At 37.8% G+C, this 15,483-nt stretch overlaps 1 protein-coding gene across 1 annotated transcript in view; it reads left to right on the top strand.

Moving 5' to 3' along the window:
- Window positions 1-15,483, top strand: part of pigg (phosphatidylinositol glycan anchor biosynthesis class G (EMM blood group)) — an 86,494-nt gene that overhangs the window by 53,033 nt on the left and 17,978 nt on the right. Inside the window, exons 7-10 of the mRNA XM_087799396.1 lie at window positions 627-844; window positions 1,976-2,260; window positions 5,316-5,737; window positions 11,050-11,241. Of these exons, the coding sequence (XP_087655522.1) occupies window positions 627-844; window positions 1,976-2,260; window positions 5,316-5,737; window positions 11,050-11,241 (1,117 nt within the window). The remainder of the gene's footprint in view (window positions 1-626; window positions 845-1,975; window positions 2,261-5,315; window positions 5,738-11,049; window positions 11,242-15,483) is intronic.

Below are 15,483 nucleotides of genomic sequence, written 5' to 3'. Positions count from 1 at the left end.
AGTTTCTTTTTTAAATTAAAGCTGTCTTATAAATCACTTACAGTGCTAAAAGTAAGCAATCAACTGCTAGAGGTTAAATAGAGGTAAGGTTTCCCAAAGCTTAAAAAATAATATACATATCAGTAAATACATGAGTAAAATTAGAATTTTGGGTGAACTATCACTTTAACCAAGTGCAACGTCAACTCCCCTATTTGAGCTTTCTCCTGTCAAGGTTTAGAACTTAAAGTAAGTAATGGTGCATGATGTGAAATCATTACTACACATCGAGTGAATCTTAAGTGGCTATTTGGAAATATTCCCATTAACATTTTCCCTGAACCTATCGATTCATTTCTCAGATTGTGTGATTAATATGTACAAGAAGAACTGTGTATCGAATATACAAACTGACTATTTTAGCTTCATTGTTATAGATCTACACAATTTATGAGTGATATTTGAAATAAAGTATTGTACTGGACTTTTTCATAAAGCTAGCGTCAATTTCCTTATAGCAAATTGAATAAATGTCTTAAACAAAACACAAACTTAAATCTTTCTCAAAGCAAAATATCATCAAATGTGTGACTATTTTTGTGACGGGCTATCAATTACTCAAGAAAAAGCATTTTTCTGTGTTTCAGATGTCGGCTTTGAAAACTTCCGCATGGCAGAGCGGGCTCATGGGAACTGGGTGAAGCTGTACCTGGAAGGAAACACATCAGAGGTTCTTAGCAACATGGGCAAAAAAGTCCTGAAGCAATATCTGGAGGCACTGGCGGCCATGAGCTTGGCTCTCAGCAAACAGCTGGGCAAGTACGACATGTACTCCATGATCGTCGGGATGGTGTTTGTCCTTCAGGTGATTTAATTACTTTTTTCATTTCACAATACAATAACGATTATTCTTCTAGAAAAAGTCAGCAACATGGCCATGTGACTCTTCATGTGGTTCACTTGGGTTTTTGAAAATAGGTATTGGTATAAATGTGGGTATTAAATTAAAACGTTTTCTAGCATTTTTCATTTGGTCCATGACAGTGAAATTGCCTTTCATTTACAAGTACATTTCAAAAAAACTGTTACTGTAAGAGGTAACTTGCAGAAAAAGTACACAAGATCCTCACTCTCACCACTTTTGCTCCCCTGCCCCCTTACCTGTAAGTAAGTAAGTAAGTAATTTATTTTTGTAGAGCGCCATTCCAGACCTTTCTCAGTCTGAACCTCTTAAAGCGCTACTAATGTCAAAACCCAACTTTCCTCACATGTTTCAAACACCAAAGTCTTCCTCACCAACATGTATTAAGTCCCTCATGATGACGATGCTCCGTTTGGAAGTTACTTCTTCATAACGTTCTCTTTCATCTCAAATCTCCGGAAAAATGGGAGGTCAAGAGAGCGGAGCCCGGTATGTGAGACGCAATAATGGGCTTCACTCCTCCTCCAGTCATCTGTCATCACACTCAGCTTGAATCCATTGGAGGTGGAGACCTCTGTGATTTATATTGCACATAGACGAACCTCAATGCTTATCCAATCACAGCAAAGTGGTGATGGTGCAGACACTTACTGATGAATACAATAGAGGTCCAACATCAATGTAAGATGCACTTAAATCATCAAAGGTTAAGTAACACACGTCACACTTTACAGTATTTACTTAAGTTTGTTCAAAAATATCAATTGAAATGTGTTGAATTGATAATGAAAATAATGATAGAATTATTATGATATATTCATCTAAATCATCATCATCTAAATGAATGTACAACCTTTCTAGTCACAAAATGCTTTACATGAGAAAATACTTAAAAAAAGAAGAAGATTGTCTGCAATAACTGCTAAATAAATGTTTTAAAAGTTCAAAATGTAACCCAATGTAAATTGATATTTAATATTTTCGACAAAACATTAGTTAAACAATCGTTTAAATGGTCATTTCAATTTTCCTGATTCTTTATTATAACCAAGATGTCTCTTTATTTTCAATCAGTTGGTGCTGATGTTGCTGCTGGCCATGCCTGAAGCCCTGAGTGGCACTGCAGCAGTAGACATCCCCATCCTCTCAGCCCTGCTGTCGCTTCCTTTTTACCTGTTGTGCCTGTTCCTGGCATCAGTGCACGTCCTGGTGTGCACATCAGCTGGAAACACTTGTTTCTTCTGCAGCCTTTCCTGGGGCCTGGTGTTTGCTGTAATTGTCTTCTGCTCTGCCATGTTCTGTATTTTGGTGTCCATGGTTGCGAGGCGGTTTCCTGCAGGATCTAGGATTCAGGGCAAGGTGAGTTTTTTTCACTCAAAATTGAGCAAAAAACATGATTATTTATCTTTGGGTAATTCAATGTTTGTTGTTTCATTTTCCGTTAGCCAGAAACACTTCTGACATCTTATTTAGAGAACACAAAAACAACTATAATTTGAACCTTTCTAAATGTGCTCAAATAAAATATTGCAAAGAAAGAAACAATATCTCTGTTTGGCTGCATCAACACTTTTTTTTAATACAGTATTTAAAATGTGTTGCAAAAGAAGTGAATGTCACAGACCACTTTTTCAAGAAGTGCCAATGACAGGATTATAGAAGGCTGACTTTGCTGCAGTGTCCTTCTGTGCATTCACTGTGGGTGTCATTGGCTCTTAATATTTAACAAATCCATCAGGGGTAACACTTCAGAATAACTATCCTTAGTAACTGGTTCATAGATCATTACTTAATTGATGAGTTATTAATGACTTTGTAGTATTTGTAATAAGTTATTATATGTAAATGTATTTACCTTGTAGTTTAAAAAGACTTTATTAACTTTCAGTTAACTAGATATAATGACTAGTTAACTGTAAATGATTTACACTTTGACTTTATGAATCAGAAATGGATCATGAACAAGCTATAAGTATAATACTTAAACTTAGTTACTTATTTCCTAACTGTTTGTTGATTATGAATAGTTGAAATAACATCCCAATAATGTATAACTAACCAATTACCGATACTAAACTTATGGAACAAGAACAAGTTTAAGGTACAGAAATTTGATGTGATGTTTTTTTTCTTGCTTGCTGTAGTTTATGTTTATCATCGGTGGGGCTCATGTCTGAACATTGTATCCTAGTCAAGTTCAGTATTGCCCTTTTGTTAGGTTTTAGCTGTTCTTGGGTGGTAATGTCTGGTGTGACTGCCCAAGCCCAAAGCTGTATAGAAATGTTGGGGGCCTTTTGTACACGGCAGAGTGAGGCTGGAGAAGCCGCTTCTTTTCTCTTTCTGCTTTTCCAGTTAGTCTGTCCCCATTGTGATGCTTTGCCTCAATCCAGTGCAGACTTCAGCAAGAATCTCCCAGTTGGCCTGGTCAATGTTGCAGTGAAGGAGAGTTGCCTTCATTGGGTTGCGAAATTGGTGCTTGGGAGCTCCTCTGGATCTTGTGCCATCTTCAAGTTGTGATAAAAGGAGTCAGCATTCTGCAGCTCCTGGACTCTGACCGAGATGGCGAGTCATCAGGCACAAAGTCGTCCTGTGTTGAGAAGGCCTGCATCCATTCGGCAGCAAAGCCAGATGCTGGAGGCCGTGTCAGGGAGCTTGTGGATCATAGCCCCAAGGTAGAGGGAGAAGAGAGTGGGGGACAGTACGCAGCCCTGCAAAGAAATACATATACATTTTCTCTGACACAAAGAAAACAATTAGAATGAAACATTTCAGAGTTAAAAAAAACTTTGGGTCTCTAGAAAGTTAAAGATTCAAGATGGGTGTAAGTGGAACAGCTTGTGTAGAGAGGATCGTGAGAACGTTATTGACATAAGGTTTTTACAGAAAGTGTTAGATGAAAAGGGAAAATCGGGGTGGAATGAAAAGATAAAGTCGTAGTTCATGGATGCCATAAAGCAGTACATGTACACATGACTAGAGAGGTAAATTAAAATGAAGGAGCCTGACTTGCACAGCGTAACATTAACAATTATTTTTATTCATACCTGTTTTAGTGCAAGAATTTGCCTTTTGCTGTCCACAGGTGTTATACAGAAATAATCAATGCAGATAAACGGCATGTGTGGCCACGTTAATTGCTGTAGTATGGTGATGAAGGGAATATGGTTAAGAGCTCCGGTATCCTGACAGATAAAGCTCTGTATTTATGTGACTGAAATCAAATTATCTTTCCAGAATCAGAATTAAAAACATGCCCTATATGCCATATGGTTTTAAAGAGGTCCAGAAGTGAGCAGTGCCAAAACTTATGTCCAAGAGTGGAAGGGTGTTGTTCGCATCTATCACAGATAGGGTCCACAATATGGTATATTTTAGCTAATCTCACTTTAGAGTAATGAAGACGATTTATGATTTTGAATTGTATTATGCCAGGGTTGACATCAATTGAGGTTGAATGGATATTTACCAAAGCCTCATCCCCTTGATATTCCTTAAAAGACAAACAAAAAATATTTTTCTATGCATTTTTTTTAAATGGCAAGGGCTGTTCTTTGACGGAAATCAGTCTTTGCTTTACTCTTGTCTTGGAGTTGTAGTTAAGTGAGCTGTAGTTGCGTCCGCTTTCTTTCTCTCTCTGTTGCTTTTCATTCTTTCTGTATTTTCAAACGGCATGCATGACATGGTCACAGAACTGTCTGTGTGACATGGATTTCAAGTTGACCACGTCCTCCAACTTGTCTCTGACTTTGAATGGCATTGCCTCAACAACTGAGGTCCGGAACACGGTAGTAAGTTGAGGGCTTTTCCCCGACTTCCCCCCGTCCTTTCTGGGTTTTTTTATAACACTGCTTAAACTGTCTTCTAATGTAAGCAGCTGGACTCTCTAACTCTCACTATTTTTGATGTAATGTTTAATTTCGTTCAGCATAGCAATGTAAGATTTTAGGGCTTTTGTTTTCATTGGATTTTTACCCTGCATTGCAATACTTTGGAATCAGAACCCTCCAGGTGGGAATTGGTTCAAGTCAGTTTTGCTTTCCAAACTTTCCTCGTTCACTTCAAAATCACTGTTTTGAACAGTGAACATTGATGAGTGAACACTCCTTTACTCTACACGTTTTCTACTCGGGGCCTAAACCAGCTGAATTTCCTACAGTCTCTGACCTGGGCTCTGTCCTGTGTGAGTTGTTGATGACTGGGTCTTGGTATTCGGGGGGGGACTCTCTCCCCACCAGTAGGCCTTCCTCTGTGACATCTTTGCCTTCTGCAACATTAAGTCCATTGGCTCTGTGGTTTTTGTTTTTGTTTTTGACCTGACTTTTGGTCCCTCTTGTCTCACCTTGTTTGGTCAAAAACCTGTTAGTAGAACAGTGAAAAATAAGAAATCTCTAATAAATTCTCTTTCTGTCCTTAGTCTCCTCAACTGAGCAGTGGAAGTGAGTGGTCACTCTCAGAGCTTGATGTCCTACTTCTGGCTGGCACAGTGACTCAAACCCTCAGCCTTGCGGCAAGCAGCTTTGTTGAGGAAGAGCACCAAACCTGGTACTTCCTACTAAGCACGCTCTGCATGGCTGTCTTCCAGGACGTCTGCCGCAAATACTTCAGCGAGAAGACCATTGTTAAAGAATTGGAAGAGGATGAGGAAGAAGACGAGCGATTTCTTCCTACCAAAGATTATCTCCCCTTGGCCCACAAAAAAAAGGACTGTAATTCAGAGAAGTGGTTATCATTAGCGACGCCACCCTTCATCTTGCTCTGCTGTCGCCTGCTTCGGTCCCTCAACCAGACTGGAGTCCAGTGGGCTCATCTTCCTGATGTAGGACACTGGCTCAACAGGTCAGACTTAAATTTCTATGATTTCATGGTTGTTGGAAAAGTGTGCAAAGCTTTTTAAATGTTTAAATTTAAGTGGTTATTTGACATTACTGAGACTTTTTGAATGTAATTTCTGTTTAAATGCAAACTGTTTAACATAGTTAGAACGCTAAAAAGAGATAAATAAGCAAACTGATATGATGAATTTGAATTTAAAACTATGATTAGGTTTCCAATTCCATCTTTAAAAACAAAAGTAGATTTATTTTGCCGGTGCAAAATGCTGCTTCTTGCCCCTCAACTGTTGAGAATCACTGATCAAGAGTGCAATAATTGAAATATTGAATTATGTAGAAGTAAAATATCATTAAGTTACAGCATGCAGTATACATGCAGTATGGTCTTTAACGAAATGTTTAATTTTTAGATTACTTTAGCTTTAAGTTAAGGATTTTAATCCAAAGTTTTTTGGTCAGCAAAGATACAGTAAAGAACCTTTTTTGCCTCAATAGACTATCTCTGTGAAACAACCATATCGTGTTGTCACGAGGATGGGATGAAGCAAAAATGCAAACTATTGTTCATTCGACATTTTTACCTTTTCTTCTATTCCAGGCATGTTGTTGCCGTATGAAACCAAACAGCCAATCAGAAACAAGCTTTCCCCGGTCTCTGTGATTGGTTGGCTCATTGGCACAAATGAAGTGCTCTATCGAAGTTGAGCGATCGTTAAACGAAAAATCCGCGCGTGCGCAGGGAGATGAAGTTGAGGACTCGTACAGCACTCATACAGCATTGGAAAAGCGTGCGCAAAGTGAGATTTATTGAACATAAAAGAGATTTTTGTTTGCTCAAACCATGCAAACCGCGTGGAAAAAAATATATATTCTCAGGTGCTCAAAATTTCTGTCTGCACGTTCAACAAATGGGCACAAATAAAACGCCATAGGTAAGCCCTGATAAACCAAGCACAAGAACTTACTGGCAGATAAAGATTCCGATTTCAGATAAGAAATCAGCATGATGGTGAGACAATTACTGACTATATAGTGCATTGTAAACATTGTGATTTTGGTGCATACCTCAATGATGCTCTCCATGACCGAGCGGATTAAAAAGTGAGAGCGTGTAAAAGAGATTTTTGTCAGGGCTAGGATTGACATTTCAGGATGCATGTGAGACCGCAGCAGCAATGAAAACTGCCTCACTCAATGCAAAGAATTTTTTAGAAAGTTTAAAGATGCTGGAATTGTAAATAGCCAGTCAAAATCAACCAAAGACCAGAAGAGGTTCCAATCAACCCAAAGAAATAAAAGACAACAACCAGGGGCCAAGGCATTTGGGGGTTTAAAAATGAAAAATGTAATTTCTGTTCAAAGATTGGACATATAGCATGGGCATGTTGAACTAAAAAGACAGAGTTTGTACAAAAAGTAACTACAACGGAGAAGAAATTTCCAGTTTGGAAAAAGTGAAGGTGATTGTACAATATAAACAGCAAACTGCAAAGCTGCGCCTGATGATTGTGAAGGGTGACAGGCCCACTCTACTAGGTTTTGTCTGGCTGAACACCTTCAGGCTGAACTGAATGGAAATATTCTCGGTCAAATTCACCAGACTAACAGTGACAACTTATTACTGATGAGAGATATTGTAAAATCACCTGCTATCCCAGCTGCTACAGAAACCCAGATGACCAGGGAGCCTACACTGAGGAAGACTCACGTTCCAGCAATACCTACCATGGACAGTATAGTGCCACCCTGAGATCATCTGACTATGCCTGTCAAGTCCAGAAGTCCTGCCATGCGCCATTATCCTTAACATGTGCGCCTGAAACCTGCTCAACTGAAATATTAGCATAGGACCCAAGTCTGTTTAAAGGGAAGAATAATCCCTTAGACTTGGTTTCTGTGTGTGTATATATATATATATATATATATATACAGAAATAATTGTTTCTGTGTATCTTATTGGTAAGCTATGGCTATCTTTTTTGTTCTTTATTGTAAAAAAAAAAAAGGTAATTAAGATGCCGTTTGTATAGCATTTATGTTCATTAGAAACAAAAAGAAAAGACCTTGCAGGAGTTTTTATTTAAACTAGAGGAGTGTAATATATGGATATATATATTTATACTTATTCTATGTATTATGTCAGCCATTGTACTACAAGGAGTTCTTGACTATGTTTGTGTCCTCATGATGATGTGTGTGTGTGTGTGTGTGTTACGGAAGCACATTAATTACACACTTAACGTACATTGCTTACGTAAGTCATTAGTTAAAAAACTACCCGGAACAACATCCAGTCTGGTGTCCCGTGTCCCTCACTACACGAGTAGAGCTACGAGGCGAACCCTAATATATTATAAATTAGAACCATTTTCTCTATTTTCTATTATATTAAAGCTCTTTTTTCGTAATTTATTTTTGCTTTACGACCCACAATATGAAACATTGCCTCAGAAGAAATATATTTTCCACCCTCGTATGTATTTTAGGGTTTAGAGTATTTTGTGTTGTGTCACCATTTTCAGGTGCTGCATGTATCAGCACAAATTAGTTGTTGCAGGGTAGATGGTGGTTGCAAGTCATTCAGGTTAATTTCCCTCTTTAATTCGATTCAATTCGATTTTATTTAAACAATTGTCTGAGATGTTGTGGGCCAACTAGTTGAACCTCAGTTTTGTCCAAGTTCAGTAGGAGGAAGTTTTTGTTCATCCAGGACTTGATATCTGTAATACAGGACTGTAGTTGTGTTAGCTGATTTCTTCATCTGGCTTCATGGACATCATGGACATGTTGAGTGTAATCAGAATAACAGTGAAGGTTTATAGATTGTCTACTGATCAAGTCCCCTAGTGGGAGCATATTGATTGTAAATAGAATTGGACCAAGAACACAACTTTGTGGGACACCATAGATAACTTTAGTGTATGCGACGAGAGGTGGTTGACATGTACATAGTGCTTTCTATCCAACAGATAGGATTTACACCAGTTGAGAGCAGTTCCACGTATGCCTATATAGTTTTCTAATCTCTATAGAAGGATTTGGTGGTCAACATTGTCGAATGCAGCACTGAGATCTAAAAGAATAAGAACTGAAACACGGCCCTGGTCAGAGGCCATTAGCAGGTTGTTACTAACCTTTACCAGGGGCAACTGAGATAATTGTCATGGAGATAATCACTGAGCTGACTTGTAACCACTTTCTCCAGAATCTTTGGAATGAAGACAAGATTAGAGATAGGCCTATAGTTAATGAGAACCTCTGGATCCAGAGTGTGTTTTTTAAGCAGCAGAGGTTTGATTACTGCAAAACTGAGGCACATAGCCTGATGCCATTGACAAGTTAATAATGTCAAGTATGAATGTGCTAAGTAAGGGGAACACTTCTTTTAGTAGCCATGTGGGAAAATGATCTAGAAGACATGTTTTGGATTTAGAGGAGGAAACAAAAGGGGACAGTTGTCAAGGACTCACTGGTAAAAAGGAGTCAAAATATATACCAGTTTTAGTGTCTGTGTCCGGTAAAGCTGCATCGGTTGTATTAGAAGAATCTAGGAGGTCTTGAATATTTCCTCTAGTAGTTACGATTTATTTAATTAAAAAGAAGGGATGGACTACTCAATGGACTGATGGCTCTGTGTCGGCCTGGCTACAGTGCTGAATAAGAACTTGGGGTTATTCTAATTTCCTTCTATAAGTGATGAGTAATAGCTGGCTCTGTCTTTCCAAAGAGCCGCCCTGTATATTTTGAACTTATCTTGCTAGGCCTGGTAGAATTCATAGTTTTTTGTGGAACGCAATTTCTTCTCCTGTTGTCTAGAATCCTGTTTTGATTTACGTGTTTCCTGAGTATACCAGGGAGTACAACTACTACTGTTAACAGTCTTTTGAGTTAGTGGTGCAATTAAGTCAAGCGTGTTATGTAACGAGTCTGTGAAACTGCCCACAAAGTTATCAATGTCATGGTGACTATGGGTAGAGTTTCCTGACACACTGAGGCTAGACATTTTACTGAGCACTGAGGGAATTGGTTCCTTAAATTCCGTTAAGGTACTTTCAGACAGATATATTTTGAGAGTGCTCCTGCTCTGTAGACTTGGGTCATTTAGATCAAATCAAAATATGCTAATCGATTGTCGAAAATAACTGAATTCTGAGGGGAGACAATAACATTTTTAATTTCCAGTCCATATGCTAGAACAAGAATAATGTGTGCTTAAAACAGTGAGTCAGTTCATGTACACACTGAGAGAAACCAAATGACTCTAGGATAGAGTTAAAGTGTAAGCCAAGTTATCATGGACCATATCCACATGTATGTGTAACCAACAATAAACACTTTATCTGATTTATGCACCCGGCTGGTCAAGAACTCTGGGAACTCAGACAAGAATTCAGAATATGGTCCAGGAGGATTATAGCATATCTAATACAACCTTGAGATCAGGTCAGTCATTTGTCTTTGCTGTACTCTAAGTATAATACTTTCAAAAGAGTTGAAATCAGATTGTGATCAAGTAAAGGTTGACAGACATGAGTTGATGGTAACTGCGACTCCACCTCCTCGACCAGAGCGTCGAGTGGCATTAAAGTTAGTGTGGCTGGGTGGTGTTGATTTGTTTAAAGATACGTAATCATCTATAGACAGCCAGGTTTCGGTTAAGCAGAACAAGTCAGTGGTTTTATCTGATATGAGTTCATCAATTTGTGCAGCTTTTGAGGACAGGGATCGGATATTCAACAATCCACACTTAATTCTCCTGTCCTGTACAATAGTAGTGGAAGTATATATGTGAATTAGATTTTCTGTAATACCTCTTCTACTGCGGACATTTTTTCTTGGTTTTAGTAAACGGGGCAGATTCACCCCTCTTCTTAGGTTTGATGTCGAGTGGTAGCAGGATTTTTGACAGATTTGGTCAATCCAGGCAACCAACTTGTTCTTGTTCATCTTTTGGGTCAGGCAGGCTTTTTATATCCATGTTATACCTTCCTAATACTTTCTCTGGGTAATGACATCATCAACCATCCCTCGCTCTATGCTTTCTCGCACAGTTATCATCCGTATCTTTGAAAAAGTTCTCTGTATTGCTTAGAATGAAGAGAATAATTTAAGATCCTGTTCTCTTCGATATTTAAGCTAGTGCTAGAGAAGAAGACTTTCAATGTTTTTTCTTGTTTGGTCTTATCGTCAGCATCTTTCATTGTTTTAATTTAAAATGACTAGATTTCCCCTTTCTCCATCCAATACACCTCATAAATCTCTTGAAATATTTCAGGCAAACATTTAAAATATGTATGTCTGTCTGATTACTTACAGCTCGGAACACAAGATGGTACTGTCCCTGCTGGCTGCCTTCTGCCTGCTTCTCATCTACCTCCTGGTCCAAAGACGTTGCTCCTGTGTCTCTAAAGTTGCACTCGCCCTTGGTCTATTAGGAGTCTACAGCTACCGGGCAGCTGTCGGCAATGTCGTGTTCCCCTGGCATCACTCTGATCCCAACACTTCCAAGTAAGTTTCTCCAGGACCAAATTCCCTTATCCATACTGATACTTCATTAAGTCCATATTACAGATTCAATTAATGGACTGCATTCATGGTCACATATCATGGTTCGAGTAATGGAAAAAAAACAACATGCATTGCATGGTAAAATCTGTCCTGTGATGTACCAGAAAAATGTCTGTTTCAGCTTGTTAGCTGACTCAAATGTCATAGTGTTTACTAGGGAGTTTGCTGAATTCTCTCAGTGCCGTCTATGATCTTCTAAACACTTTATGAAGTGAATATTCATATAATCAGATTTCATCACTGCTATTTTGCTTCAAAATTGAAAGTCACCTATAATTCAAATGTACTATTTTTCTACTCACTGTCATGTTGAACTAAGGGTTAGGATTATTTTTTGTTCCTGCAATATTTACCCAGAGTGTTTCCTGTCTGTATTGCATATCAGCCTTTTAGCTTCTGCTACAAACAAGCTTAAAATATGGACTTGAAAAAAATCCGGACAATTTCTCTTGTTAAGGTGTCTTTAGAAGACAGACATTACAGACTAACGGTATTTGGATGTTTTTAAGTCTCTCTTTTTGGACAAATTTAAGGAACACGGTTCGTGACTGTCATATGTACATACATTTCTGCCTATAACTCCAAAAATAGATGGATAACTAGTAGAAACTGAGTGAATTTTGAATTTTAAGTGAACTATCACTTTAGATCCAAAAGAAATATCAAATATTCCAAAAAGAATAAATGACAAAACGCTTGTGTAGAACATTCTCACATGCAATCAGAGGAATTAAAATGAATGGAAAAATACGTTTTAAAATAATCTCATCATTCAGATTTGGTCAGTTCCTGTTCATCAGGGGAAAAAAATTAAGCCACACTTTATGAACACTGACAGCCTGTCATTCATTTAGACCTATGTCTCCACAGCTGTTCTCTGGTATACCTTCACTATATATATCAACTCCTGCAATCGTTTACACACAATCAAAACAATTCATGACCTCAACGAGTTCATCAATATTATAGCATTTATCTTGCGATGTAGCTTGTGATTGATCACCAAGTGCTGTCCCAAGCCAGCTTGGTGTAAGTACAGGGTTACTTCATAATCTAAGCCTAGTTGATGGCTATTTCAGCCAGCCATGATTTTGAATTAAATGCACCCGGACGCTTTTTAACTTATCTGTCCAGACCATTTCGCAATGAAGCCTTATAGCTTTGAGCAGGCTCACATTTTAGAATTTTCCGATGTTGTGTTGGGATTCTTATTATTATAATCCTTTTCCCGAAGATAATGTTACTTTTAGTCGCTGCGTTGCTGCTATTATAAGAAGTTGTGACTATACAGTATTTAATGAGAAAACATTCAAGTCAATGTCTCTGCAATCAGAGACTGTATGGCACGAGTGTTTTTTGTTACTTGTTATTATATTTACAGTATGGATTACAATAGTCCCTCTTGTGGTCCCTCGTTTATTCTCTTACCCTGCAAAAATAAACATATATCTTAAATATAGAATTTTAGCGACAAATCAGCTAAATAGAGCTGTGTGTAGAAAGGCATCATGGGAGTATACTGTTTTGTTGGCACCATAATTAGGTTGGGTGTGTGAATGCCTTCCACTAAGTTCTGTGGTTATATTGAAGTTTATCTGCTGTTTTAATACATTATTGTTTGTATCATTGTGATAAATGACAAGGGGCTTTGCCATTCTGATGGCAGCTTGCTCCAATATATTTAAATTTGCAAAAAATGTTTGTTTGTTTTATTAGTCGCAGGTTTGAAACCCTCGTCCCTGCTCTTGACTTTTTTAAAGTGTTTTTTTTTTTTAGAATTGGCTTGTATCTGGTGATACAGAGTCTCTTTATAAAGGCTTTTCTGTGAATAAGGCACTTCCTTCTAAAATATTTCCAAGTTGTCTTCATAAAACTTTAAAAACACATAAAACGCCTTTTTTCTCATCTTTTTCATATCCTACTGAAAAAGATGTACACTCAAACCCAGTAAATGGTTCACTATTTGATGTATCAATCTGCACACAAATCCAAGCCCTTGTCTTTTAAGCCATGTGCAGCCACACATTCAAGAAAGTGTTACATTTTTAGCTGTCACCTTGAAGACCCAGCGTGCCATTCATTAAATGTTTTACATGCGGTGTAGTCCTGACTTAGAGCCTTTTATCACACTTATAGTCACAGTGTAATCAGCAATTTAAAGAAATAATGGTATGAAGCACATGTGTTTAACTTCAGGCCTGTGGTGTGAATCTGGTTGGCCTATCTTTTAGTTTGGCCTACAAGCTTTACATTTTATGACAAAATGTCCTTCCTATAGACTTTTTGATAACGTTTAATTGCTCACACTCCCTTAAGTCCCTCAACATGAAGATGCTCTGTTTTGAACTTAATATAAAGTTTTCTCCCCTGTCTGAAATCTTCAGGAAACGATAGATGACGAGAGTGCAGAGCATTACAGCCTAATAATGTGCTTCAATCGTCCTCCAGCCAACATTTCACCACATTCTGTTTGTATTTTTTATGTTATCGTTGAACAGAGCACAGTGCATGACATTGCCATCTGGGTGCCATGCTGCTAAATATCAGCCCTCTTTCTATTATTTACTTTCTAAGACTCGATTCTGGTCACTTAATTCCACTTTCTCTGCTTTTCCAAATGTATTGTTTGGTTATCTGTATAAAAATCTGCTAAACAAAACATCTTGACTTCCATTTTCCCCACAACACCCTCAAGTATTTTTGGAGGAATTCTTAGGAATCCCCTGGTAACCTTAGACCTCTCTAAGTGGGGCATTGAGGAGACATCTTGACTAGATGCCTGAGCAACTAGCTTTTCCTAAAGAAGCGGTTCTCATTTGAGCCACTCCTGGATGGCTGAGTAACTCCAAACTGCTGGTTCAGCGCTTCACCTTCTTCATCACATTTTGTTATTCTCTGCCTTATTTTAAGTGGATTAAAATCATCTTTTCCTCAAAATTCTACACACAACACCCCATAATGAGAATGTGAAAAAACATTTTTTTTTTTTACATTTTGCAAACTTATTAAAGATTTAAAAAACTCACATGTACATATGTATTCACAGCCTATGCCATGAAGCTCAAAATTGAGTTCAGGTGAATTCTGTTTCCACTGTTCATCCTTGAGATGTTACTGCAGCTTAATTGTGAATTCAGTGATGATTTGAAAAGGCACACATCTGTCTATAGAAGGTCCCATAGTTGACAGTGCCAAACCAAGCATGAAGTCAAAGGAATTGTCTGTAGACCTTGGAGACAGGATTGTAGAGTGAGGGAAAACGGCCCAAAGATGGTTGTGCCAAGCTTGTGGCATCCTATTCGAAAAGACTTGAGGCTGTAATTACTGCCGGAATTTTGAGCGAAGGCTGTGATTATTTAAGTACACGTGATTTCTCGTTTTTTAAATTTATAAATAAATTTGCCAAAATGTCAAAAAACCTTTTTCACATTATCATTATGGGGTTTTGTGTTTAGAATTTTGAGGAAAAAATTAATGTAATCCATTTTGGAATAAGGCTGTGACATAACAAAATTGGTAAAAAGTGAAGAACTGTGAATACTTTTGGGATGAACTGTACATGACTGAAGAAAATATAATAATACAATTACTATTCCAGTAATGTTGGAGAATTTGAGGTCGTTTTCAGGAACAGTCATACGGTACATCGGATAATATCTGGTCATTTCATCATGATCATATGACATAAATCATAAATTATAGATTCTTTATTTATCTGTGCTGTCTGGTGAGTACCAGGGCCCAACTCTCAATTCAAAAGTTTCAATATTCTATGTTCAATATTCTATGTTAAGTTGTCTATGAGTATATCTAGAGTACATGGAAGGAATATGTGGTTTGAGGCTTTGACTGTGTGTATGCACTCATGCATGTCACATCCCATTTTATCAGTTTCGGATTCATCACCAGACGGCTTTTGTACTTGGTTTCCAATTCAATGCAATGCTTGTTTCAAATGGAAATGTATTCCTTCCCATCTCGGAGCACCTGTGCACCTTACACACACAGAATGGAATCCAAGCATGGTTTATGGGTGCATAAGAAGAAGGCTCTTCATTTATTTTTTCAGAACTTAAACCAATCTCTTGTTTCATCTGTTAAAAAAAAGAATAACTTTCTTCCTTCTCAAGTAAATACACTAATTTAGATACAGTGTGAAAAGCAGCCGTTTCACAATATGTT

Source organism: Callionymus lyra, chromosome 9 (genome assembly GCF_982586985.1).
Source record: "Callionymus lyra chromosome 9, fCalLyr1.hap1.1, whole genome shotgun sequence".
Classification (NCBI taxonomy): domain Eukaryota; kingdom Metazoa; phylum Chordata; class Actinopteri; order Syngnathiformes; family Callionymidae; genus Callionymus; species Callionymus lyra.
The sequence above is the reverse complement of the archived record's forward strand: the minus strand, read 5'-3'. Positions and strand labels throughout refer to the sequence as shown.